The sequence below is a fragment of the Amblyomma mixtum genome, chromosome 5 (genome assembly GCF_055824585.1).
Source record: "Amblyomma mixtum isolate Tamu chromosome 5, ASM5582458v1, whole genome shotgun sequence".
NCBI lineage: Eukaryota > Metazoa > Arthropoda > Arachnida > Ixodida > Ixodidae > Amblyomma > Amblyomma mixtum.
The window spans coordinates 37,118,953-37,130,955 of NC_143016.1; the positions used below are offsets into that span (position 1 = coordinate 37,118,953).

General features: G+C 47.7%; 1 protein-coding gene across 2 annotated transcripts in view; it reads left to right on the forward strand.

Moving 5' to 3' along the window:
* Nucleotides 1–12,003, forward strand: part of LOC149341798 (uncharacterized) — a 41,786-nt gene that overhangs the window by 11,055 nt on the left and 18,728 nt on the right. Inside the window, exons 2-6 of one of the 2 annotated variants that reach the window (XM_089543994.1) lie at nucleotides 4,945–5,079; nucleotides 7,554–7,720; nucleotides 8,281–8,438; nucleotides 9,486–9,563; nucleotides 11,082–11,240. In XM_089543994.1, coding sequence (XP_089400120.1) covers nucleotides 4,945–5,079; nucleotides 7,554–7,720; nucleotides 8,281–8,438; nucleotides 9,486–9,563; nucleotides 11,082–11,240 — 697 coding nt within the window. Of the gene's footprint in view, nucleotides 1–4,944; nucleotides 5,080–7,553; nucleotides 7,725–8,280; nucleotides 8,439–9,485; nucleotides 9,564–11,081; nucleotides 11,241–12,003 lie in introns of those variants that run through there. The other variant, XM_089543995.1, reaches the window with a different exon arrangement.

Consider the following 12,003-nt stretch of genomic DNA (forward strand, 5'->3'; position numbering starts at 1 on the left):
TTAAGAGCCCGCTGACGCCCGTCTATTAGTGACAGACGACAGGACGGCAGACAGGGGCTTGGCGTGTTCCTTTTGTTGAGTATGCGAGACTTAAAGCTGCGCCTCATCCTGTGAATGGCAAAGTGGACAGTTTATATTTATCTGTCCATTTAAATGTAGTTATCCAGGACGTTTTGTAGATAGCCGAGTTTCTCCTGCTGTTCCGCTGTTCTCACGATGTCATTCTGGGCTGTGACTTTCTCACCCTTCATAACGCGACCATCGATTGTGCCGGTGCAAGCATTGAACTGTCTCCGGTTTGTCCTGCTTCTCCGTGCAACACTTCCCTTTATGACGGTAAAATGCTGGTCTCTGGAGATACTGACATCATTGCTTTCTCTAAAGCCTTGATGCTCATCTCGTGCGCCTCCTTTTGTGATGTATTTTTCCTCAGTCCAACTCATGCTGCTGCCCGTCGCCACTGCTTCCTCCTTCCTATCACTCTTCTGACTATCTGCTTTGACCACAGCGCAATTTACGTCACAAACCCTTTTTCTTGCGCATCAACTCTTCTCCGTGGCGACTGCCTGGGGCCTGTCGAATCAATTTATCCCATTCATGCATTCCCCGTGTCTTACGATCCTGCCCCTCTCCAGATAGATGCCATCGATTCGCCTGTTGCTGCGCCGAACCAAGACTCAATTTTTGCTATTTCCCGTCCTGTCGATGCCAGCCTTTTTGCAAGCCCAACGCAGAGAGCTCGTCACATTGATTCAACGTTTCTCTCTGCATTTAGGCTTACCGCACACCTCTCTGGGCCACAGATCCGTCGTCACTAACTGCATAGACACCGGCACGCATGCCCTTCTGCGCCAGCGTCCGTGCCGTGTTTTGGCCACTGATCGTAACCTGATTTCCAAAGAAGTGTAAGACATGCTTCAACACGGCGTCATCCAGCTTTTCCGCAGTCCTTGGGTCGCCCCATTTGTTCTCCTGAGCAAGAAGGACGGATCCATCCGGTTTTGCATTGTTTACCATCGACTCAACATGACTACGCGAAAGGACGTGTATCCGTTTCCCGTATCAACGATGCCTTCGAAAGCCTGCAAAGCGCGGAATTCTTCTCCGCACTGGACCTGCTCTCCGGCTGCTGGCAGGTGCCCATGGCACCTGCTGAATGGCAGAAAACGGCTTTTGTTACGCCTGACGGCCTCTACGAATTTGACGTGTTCGGCTTGTGCAACGCGCTGGCCACATTCGAGCGCATGATGGATACTCTCAGCGGACTCAAGCAGCACACATGCTATCTCGACGATGTCGTCTTTTCTTGACACTTTTCGTTCCATCTGGTCCGCTTCGAGTGTACCCTTCAAGCATGGGTTTCTTAGTAAGGTAGGAGGCTAGCTCGCGACAGGTATTCGAACCGAGCGTCCGACTGTTACACTCGGACCTTTGTGGATTCAGCATTTGTGGAATCAGCGTTCGGAGGCGCGTCTTCGTTTCATTTCTCAGTGCGCAACCTGCATTGAGGTCGAACGCTCACGATGAGACACTCATGTTTCGCCTTCACAACACGTAAGCAGCTTTTGCACTTTGAATCCACAGCCATATCAACCACCATATCAACCACAATATTCTCCTCAATAAACTAGAATGGTACGGCGTAAGGGGCACACCTCTCGCTTTATTATCTTCCGACCTCAGAAACAGGCACCAATTTGTCTCATTAAGCGAATTCAAATCGCAAACCCAGGGCATAATCTCAGGTGTACCACAGGGAAGTATTCTCGGGCCGCTACTTTTTAACATTTATGTTAATGATATAGTATCGATTTATCAAGAAGCAAAATTTATAATGTACGCAGATGACACGAGTATTTTTTTATCGTCCCGCAATTACACAGAATTAATAAGAATGGCAAATGAACTTCTCGGGAGACTTTCGATTTGGTCGAAAAAAAATTGCCTACAGGTTAATTGCAGTAAAACAAAAGCAGTAATTTTCCGAACTCAAGGAAAAGAAATCCCACAGTACCATAATATACTGTTCGAGTGTATGCAAATTGAGGTTGTTAACTCAATTAAAATTCTTGGTGTAACCTTCTCCAGCAGCCTACAATGGGACGAGCATGCAGATTCAGTCCTCAAGAAGCTAAGCAGTACGGTTGGAATGCTAAGTCGCAATCGACACATTTTTCCTACTTTTGTTAAAATACTTTTGTATAATGCCTTGTTTGCCTCGCACATTAATTATGGTCACTTAGTATGGGGTACAACGACACAATCAAATCTTAATAATATATTAATCATGCAGAAAAGGGCTCTACGTATTATTGCCAATGTATCCTTTACGGAACACACTGAACCACTCTTCGAGAAGTATAACATAAGAAAGATTCACGACATTTACACATACAGACTTCTGCGGGATTTTCACTATAGCAGCAGGAAGCATAATTTTACGTTAGTGAAAATCGCGAACCTGCATCAGAATGTACCTGCCTACAGTACACGCCGCACGGAAATATGGAATGTTTCGAGATACAGAACTAATTATAGCAAACAGATGCTTGAGAATAATTTACCAAGGTTGTTAAATTCCCTAATTGAAATGGGTATCGACATTCTAAGCATGAACCCGCCAAACTTTAAAGCCTTCATGCGTTCCTATACTGCATAAAATGTAATTTGTCTTTATTATTTCTTTAATACCTCTGTCTCTCCTTCATACATATTTGTGAATGTTTCTTTGTTTTGTTTTGGGCTTTCTTTATTCACTTCTTGTGTTCTGATGAGCTGACTGCCACCGCCGCTCTGCCAAGTGTACACCAAGATGCAGGACCGATCAAGCCTCCAGGAGGCTTTTTGCCTGCCATCCTCGACATTATATCTGTATGGTGTAATGTTGGAATAAATATTTGAATTTGAATTTGAATTTTTTTTTTAATTCTGGCTGCCCTTCAATGCTAGAGCTAATGCACTGCAACACGAATCACCTAGTGCACCACGCCCCTTCCGCACATGCTCGCCGGCTTTCTTACCATACACACAGTCGAGTCGAGGCGGACAGGTGAACCGCGCCGTAATGGAAGGGATAAAGGAGGGAGTGAAAGAAGAAAGGAACAAAAGTGCCGTAATTTAGGACTCCGGAATAATTTTGAACACCCGATGGCTAAGTGGTTAGTGCGCTCGGATACTGAGCCGGAGCCCCCGACCGCGGCGGACGCGTTTCGATTTAGGCGAAACGCAAAAAGCACCTGTGTGCAGTGCGATGCCAGTGCAAGTTAAAGATCCTCATGTGGGCCGACTTCGGGCTCTTGAACTATTTTCCTCGTCACATCGCTGTCATGCGGCGAAGCCAACCTAGCCAAAGGCTATCGGCTGCCCCATCATGGTGCGATTCGCTGCTAAAGGCGCTGCGCGAACCAACTGTATTGGAATTTTAGTGAAATTATTCTGATTATAGTGCACTCGTAAAAGTATTTGCTATCTTAGCTGAGGAGGATGTCGTAGGTTGATAGGTGTGTTCTGAAGGCAGATATAGTGTGTGAGGTTCTGCCTTCTTTTCCCGTGTGCTGGTATAGCCTTTTATAGATGAAGCGAACCACGGCTGGCACTTCGTCTTCATTGTCTTCCTTACAATGTACGCTGCATACGCCGACAACGACGACTGCGCAAAATTGAGGAACGAGCTAAGAAGAGCTAACGCTCTGAAACGAAAACGGTATCACTGCGCCCACCCAGGTAGCACCGCGTCAAAAATTGTTGTGCAAGTTGCAGTAACGTTACATGCTACATTGAAACGTTATGCTAATGTTAATAATTAAGAATAATGTGTATTTGTTGCATGACAAACATTAGTTTGAAGCTAAAACAAAATATTTTACTGGTGCTCTCTACGAAATGTTAATTTAATGTTCAAATAATGACAATTAAACAACATTGAAAATTCTAATGTTAATATAGTGTTCTAATTACAACCATCAAACAGCATTGAAAATATCTTCAAGCATTGTGTTGTAGAACTTCTCGCGCATTTTGTGCAGCAATGTCGTTTTTTTTTTAATCGCGGAAGTATGCCCTTCGGCATGCAACGTTTTTTTTTTTAGCTAGCAGAACTTAAGCATAACTTAGCATTTAAGCATATGAGATGGTGCCTGTCATAGATTGCATGCACTACCCAAAAATTTGATGAGTAACTTTTCATGTTACCCGTCCCCCACTATCACTAATTTGCGCACTTCCTGGCTGGCTACATAAACTTGAGGACAGGCTATTCGCTAGAAGGTGAGTGTGTGCGTTGCATGTATTAGTTCTATTATAGTGCGTGTCACCCTCGTTGCCCCTTGCTACTTGCAATGTGTTGACTGAAGTTGTGGTCGATCACAATCGGCGGGTCTTGGAGGGCTACCTCAACATTATAACGAAAGTTTCAGACATATTGTTTTTATTGTTTGAGCCTGAGAAAATGTGACTCGGAAGCTTATTAGTAATGTTTCACAAACACTATAAAAAAGGAGATTTTACAACAATGTATTAAGTCGGACAAAAACAAAACGTAACATTGTTGCAATGTTTCGGTACTTGGAGTGATGTCATTTTTAATACTTTGCTCCTTATCTTCTTCGTGTTGGCCGCGTTTTGCCTTCCCATGCTAACTCACTTGAAAATGATAACTGCAAGCTTATGAGATTATATCGTGTTTACTGGTGTGGTGCGTTAAGAAATAGCCTTATTCGCGTAGGAATACCAGACGAATAAGAAAATATTCTAGAGGTAGGAACTAAGCAGCTAATGTGTGTGTTGTGTAGCTACGGCACCTAAAAAAAGTGCGACCGCAGTGCTCCCTCTACTGTACGCTGCACAATTTGAACGAAAGCCTGCTCGGGTGGCGTGCTTGTGGCCGAGGGCTGCAAGAACTGCGCGAAGGGGTGCAAGAACTCCGTTTGGTGTTCCGCCGCGCAGGGTGTTCGAGCTGGTGGTGTACTACTGCTCGACCTTCATGGAGATGATCCCGCTGTCGTTCATGCTGGGCTTCTACGTCACCTTCACGGCAACGCGGTGGTGGAACCAGTACATGGCGATTCCTTGGCCCGACAGGTTCGTGCTCCTTCTTTCGCCCTGCGGGCCACGTCCAGCCTGTCCCTCCTCTTCCTCCTCCGACTGCGAGGCTCGCTCGTTGGCCTCGGGCGCAGATTTCCGTAAGTCAGCCCCAAAATGTAAAGCGGACGTTGACGCGACGTTGTGTTCTCTTCGCGGTGTCGCTGCCGGCGAGGTCATGCGGGGGTAGAAAGTGTGTCCGGAACTTGCACCACTGGCAGTGCAGTTCCACTTGATGGCGATGACGATGATCTGCTCAGGCTTAATGATGTCCTCAGTTCCACTTCTTGTTGTGGCCCCAGTCGAAATGACGCGTGCTGCTCTCCGCATGTCCCGGTCAGCTTCTCCGAGCGCAAAGTGTAAAACACCAAGAAAGCTGCGAGAGTGACCTTGATTGATTGGATCGCATTAATACAATCATATGAAGAAAACCGACAGGTACTGAAACCGACTAAAGCATAGGGGAAGCATGTTTCTATTTTGTTTTAATTTGAATGTTGATCAATGAAAAATTATTAGTGTAATCATTTCCTACCCCAAAAGATAACTGTTCAGAAAGTAGAAGATAAGGTAACCACCACACATGAAAAAAAAATGACAGACAGTTTTGCATAAATTCTGTAAACGTGTGAAAGCAGGATTGCTTGAACGTTGCTTTGTTTTGTTATTTTACTGTTGGTTTTCTAACGTTGGCTTATCATGCTGTGTTTTATGTCGTAAATGGCCAGGTTTTAACGTAGTTAAATCGATATGGACGAGCGAAAGCAATTGAGGCAACTCCGCCTTAAAAGCAACCGCATCAAAAGACACGGCACGAGAAGCGCGCGTCCATCGCCGCCGCGCGGTTGCTCGCGTGATTCCGACGCTGATGGCTTTCACGCGTCGGGAGTGGGGACGGCGTAGCGCAGCGCCGACGCGGTGTGGGCGGGAGTATCGGCCAAGCGGGGGCGCTAGGAGTGTTAACTATGTTGTGGGATGGCGGCACTGTCGGCAGTGATGGCAAAAACCGACAAACGTAGCAAGATCTTGCTCGGAGTTTACAATCGGAATAGTGCTTTCGCACTAATGGAAACATTTCCCTATGCTACAGAAGTGTGTAATAATGAGTCCCGCATTTCCCTGCCCGTGTCCGCTAAATAGCTTAACGAGGGTCTCTGTTCTGGCAGTCTTGATGCCATAGGAGGCAAATGAAGGTTCTCGCACAGCTGCCCCCTCGACGTTCGATCACGTTCTACGCGGCACTTCCGATGTAATAGGACGTTCCGACGTCAACCGATATGATCGAGGGTGGCACTCGTCAACCCCTAAAAATTTTTGTTAAAAGTAAAATGGGCAATTATATCATAGCGTTAAATTTGACAAAATGGTCAGATAAATATTAGGAAAACGATACCGAGCATAGTGACGCCTGCCGCCACACCCCGTTTATTAGGAGGCGCTCCTAGCATGCATGCATCCATGCATACATACATACATACACACACATACATACATACATACATACATACATACATACATACATACATACATACATACATACATACATACATACATACATACATACATACATACATACGTACGTACGTACGTACGTACAAACATACGTACATACATACATACATACATACATACATACATACATACATACATACATACATACATACATACATACATACATACATACATACATACATACATACATACATACATTGTATATTCAAAAGTCAGCAAGGCGCAGAAATGTGTTATAATTCTAGATTGCTGGCGTCACACCTCTGCTTGTAGACAGTTTGATTGTTATTATTTGTTTCAATATTATTTGACCCATCGTCGTGTTGTTTGTGCGGAGTGAAATGCATCTCTCGGTAAAAAAAAAGAAAAACAAACAAGCTGTGGCGCAATGGCGCCAGTCTCGCAGTCGTTCAATTCAAGGGGCCAGCAGAACTTGGCATGCGTTCTTTGGCGCCGCCGAAGAGTTTTTGCGACCAACTTATGGGGGACAGATTTTCACCGGAGCCAGACCGAACGCTCCTTACGAGGATGTTATAGTTCCCCTCACCGCCGAGAAATTCTGAGTCCCGGAAACGAGGGTCAAAACGAGCCGCACTGGGTGGTCCAGAAGCAAACCTCACGGCCTTTATATTTTTGACAAAGGATGTGCAAGATATCAGAAGCAAATCAAATGCAAACGGGACAGACTGAACGCGAGCATACAAAGAGCAGGATGCTTACTGAGGGGGAAAAAATTGAACACGGGTCCGGCTCGTTTTCACATATGAAGAACGATCATTGCTCCGAAAATAAGCCGCGCTTGAATTCGGTCTCTCCCAACATTTGTTGTTTTGTTCTACGGCTAGCGCTCGGAGTGTCCAGTTTGCGTTTCCTTTACGTTGTCGTAGAGAACGTGTGCGAAACAGCGTCCGCAGCACACAGGCGACCGCGTAGTAGCGTGCATGCGGCGCTGGCCTGCGCAGGGTGATGAACGTGGTGATGATGTACGTGCCGGGCCAGGACGAGAGCAGCCGCATGCTGAGGCGCACGCTGATGCGCTACCTCAACCTCAGCCTCATCCTGGTGCTGCGCTCCATCAGCAAGGCCGTCAAGCGCCGCTTCCCCACCAAGGACCACCTCATCGAGGCCGGTCGGTATGCCTGCACTGCCCCTCTGCCTTGTACACCAAGTGTCGCAAAACCGTGCGCCTGATCGTGAGCAAGGGTCAGGGGTCAAGGAGTGGCCACGAGTGTGACAATGCGGGCCACCGGCATGCTTAACGTAAGGAGGGAGCCCACCAGCCACTTCGGACACGCAGTGGTAGGTGCGCGCCCCGCCTGGCCGCGCACCTGCCACTGCACCGCTCTTTGTGAATGTCGACGAATCCCGCACGTGTTTCCTGTCCAACGGCTGATACGTTTTCGTTTTCGTTTCAGCTGTTCTCTTCACGTTTCATTTGACGTTGATGGCACACGCATGCATACTTGCGTGCGTATGTATGTTTGTATTTGCATGCACGTGCTTCTGTGCATTTGAGCGCGAGAATTATGCAGATCAAAGGACGCCCCTTCCGTTCGCTGGACGGAGACTTCAAGCCATAAATAATGGAGTTGCGTGAACTTTTCTTGCTTCTAAAAGCGACGCTTTCAGAGCAGACTGGCTTCTGAAGTGACGATCGCCGCTGCGCTTCAAATGGTGCTATCTGCGCAGGCTTCATGACCAAGCTGGAGATGGAATTGTGGCAGTCGATCCCGTCGACCGAGTTCAACACCTTCTGGGTGCCCTGCACCTGGTTCATCAACCTGCTGCGTGAGGCGAGGAGCGAGTGCCGCATCACCGACGCGCAGGGAGTCAAGCTCATCATGGAGGTGAGAACACCACAAAAAAAACGGCCTTCATTTTAAAGAGACTCTGAGCACAGTTCCTTCCAACTTTTGTTCTTAGCAACGAATTGTTTCTCTGGCTCTTCTGGTCTATGTTTATCTTTGTCCGGTGACAAAAGAGTGAGAGAACAAGTTTGTTTTCAGAAAGATTGGGGTCACGAAAAGGTGTAGTCATCCCATCTTCATGGTGGGCTTCCTCCTAGCCGGTCGCCAAGTGGCCGACCGCAAAAGATGCCTTTACGGCTGAGAAAATTTAATTTAAAAATTTTCCCGTCACTTGATTCAAACTTGTGACGTCTACATTGTTTCCGATTGTATGACGGTATAGTGCAGCCTTTAGGATCCCCGCCCTAAAATCGGTGTCGACATGTGCAGTTTTGCGAAATGTGCCGGTGGTGGCGACGCCTGTAATTCCGTTTTTTGGTCTTGCCTAATAACAGCTCGGTTTTCGGTGACAGTCGTCTCTCTGTGATCAGAGTTAACGTAGTACTCTATCGGTAGAGGCCGCCTTCAATTTCTCTTCAGTGTTCCTTTAAGTAATATTGACTCAACAATGGATGGGGACACAGAAGAAGACCATTGAGCAAGACGAGCGCTTGTCTTGTCATAGACTTCTTCTGTGTCCTCGAGATTTTTTTGCGCTGATATCACTAAACATGAGGGAAAGTACAGTACCCGTTGCCTCACCTCGACGCTGTTGTGCAGGTGTAGTGACAGGCGAACAAGTGAACGTTGGACGGCCTTGTAAACTCTTTCGGCCAAACATGGTTCGCCAATGTCGACGGCTTGCCGAGAATAGTTTCGTGTCACCCATGCGTGGCCTGTGACCAAGCTGCAAACTCACAGGCATTTCTTTCCCAGTATTCTCCGGAGTATAGCTGTTCCTCAAATAGATTTACAGTGCCTCACTTTTGTTTTCATAATCTCCGGCAGTGTGTTTTGCATAAAGAAAGCAGGGTGCAGTTCGTATTGACGGCGTCTTTGTGTGTACCACTTGACTGCACTCAGCGTTGGCACTGCCTTAACTCGCAGGAGTTCAACGACTTCCGGTCAAAGTGCGGCCTCCTATGGAGCTACGACTGGATAAGCATTCCCCTCGTCTACACTCAGGTTCGTACCATCACTTCTTTCCCCCTCGGCCTCTGCGTAGCGAATAGGACCGATGTTAGGGAGGCCGGTGAGTTATACAATGCACGCAATAAGCTTGCACTTACTATGGAGGATAGGGCAACGAAACGTCTGCCTTCTTGAGCATTGCGATGTACGTTCCAAGTGCGTGGTTTATATTCACACAGGGCTTCCTCACGCTACGCATTCCATTCTCAACTTTCATCGCCATTTCGCGGCCAGTTCTACACTCCGGCGCTCTTGCTCTTTCTCTCCTCATCTTTCCTAGGGGGGGGGGGGGGGGGGGGGGGATCTTCTCGTTGATGAAGTAGTGCTAATCATCAGTACGCAGAGTTTGAGCTCGCTGCACCGCGTGCAGTATGTGTGTCCTATTTGGTGCTCTTCTTCTCGCGTCCGTAACATCAGCTGTGCTTTTACCAGTATGTCTTCGCAACATGTAGGTTCCCCAGGCGCAGCTAGGATGCCTGAACGCATGAACACTAAGCACAGCCGGCGCAGCGGGAGCTTGGCCAGTCCAATTCTTGCCAGGCACGGCCATGCCGCTCAACATTTTCACGACGTCTGTCTGAGAACCGGCAGTGGTGAGCTCGGCACACCGAGCACGAGAAGCGCATTGAGATGACAGCGTAAGAACGATGTCAAAAGCATCTTATAAAAGTATACACAAGAACCGTATGTCAGAGCAAAGTTGGCGCTGTCAGTCGCCCGTTGTGCCGTAGGCGATGCGGGCAGGGCGACGTTATATATGTTTTTAAACGCCCAAACTAACAACTGGCATTCGACCAGCGATTTTTGAGTGATCGCCTGAATTTTTTTTATCTTCGTCTGTTTCAAACTAATGCAGTCTTTTCTGTTTTTGTCATCAAGAGCTACATCTGGTGACAACACTAAAGTGGCAAGGTTGGTCCTGGAAAATGCGTAGAGAGCTGCAACTAAAACAAAAACGACCAGGCGATGCCGTGTGAAAACCAAGAGAAGCCATATATGGGCAACAGTAAATGTACTGTTAGCACAAGATGATAATCAAGCAGATCGACTCACATGAGCGCGCCGTTTCAGTAAAATGAACGTTTGCGGATTCAGACCACGGACTGCAGTCTAGATGTCACGTGACATCCCGCTTCCGGTTCATGAGGTCCCTGTGTTGGTCATTACAAAATGTTGAACTCAAAAATGTTTCAGCTGCCAGTGTGAATAATGCACTATTTTCAGTTTTTAAGTTTGCGCTCAAGTAACGTGGGCCCACAGTCGGACACGATTGCACTCTCTCGAGCCTGATCATTGTGGGGGACACCATGTATGACGTCGCTCAAAGGACTGAGGGCCATGCTCTATGTACAGCCACGAAAATACTGAAATGTGGCTGGTCGTATTCGCAAGCATACAAGTCGACTAAGCCCTCCAGCACACTCACCTTTTATACTTCGGTTGCATATGGCGTGTGCTCACGCGTTCACGGCACACTTCTCCGCTGAGACCCGTGATTTGGCGCTGACGCAGGTGGTGACGCTGGCGACGTACTCGTTCTTCGCCGCGGCGCTGTTCGGCCGGCAGTACATCCACAGCCCGGACCCAATCATCGACAGCCGCCACCACTTCGACTTCTACGTTCCCGTGTTCACGGTCATCCAGTACTTCCTCTACATGGGCCTGCTCAAGGTGCGCCCAGTGGCCTGTCCATGTTGGGAGGTTGCCGCTGGTCTTCCTTTTTTGGCCTTTCTCTAGAGGGAATATTTGCACTTGGGCCTAGAATTACCCAGCCAGTGCCGTGATCAGCACGTCTGCGTGACTATTGCAGGCTTGTTAAGGCATGAAATGCGCCATATGGTTACATTTCGAATGGTGTCCGGTGTGTCATTGTTCGGTTCCCTGTGTTCGGTTTCCTATTGTCCGCTGAATTGGTGTCTGGTCTCCCTGTGTCTGGTCTATGTTGTTCGTTCATAGTTATTTCACACAAGTGCTCAGGCGCACCTGTGCAAGGTAAATCAATCCCTACTCTGAACCTGTGCTTTTCACGTGCACAGGTTCACTTGCGTAACTGCGCACCTGTGCGGACGTCGAAACGTGTTGAATTAGATCCCACAGCTGAAGCTTACCTCACACATGCAGGTCTAAGCTCATCTGAATCACAAAGGAGCACTAGAAGAATGCATGGGCCTCTGTGGGAACTTCGTTAAGGGAATCGCTACGAGAAGATATACCTCACTGCATAAAAGAGCATTCTACTGCACTTCATGCGGTGTAGGGCAATACAAGCGTAGCCCGGATTAGACCGCAAGCGGTCAGCAGGATGTGATGACGCCGCAAGATCACGCGACCTAGGTTGTCCACCTGCCTCCTAGGTTGCTCCCGTCGGATTTTTCGTGGATTTAGCCCCCCACAGCCAACGACGCCGACGACGCTGACGACGCCGACGATGAAT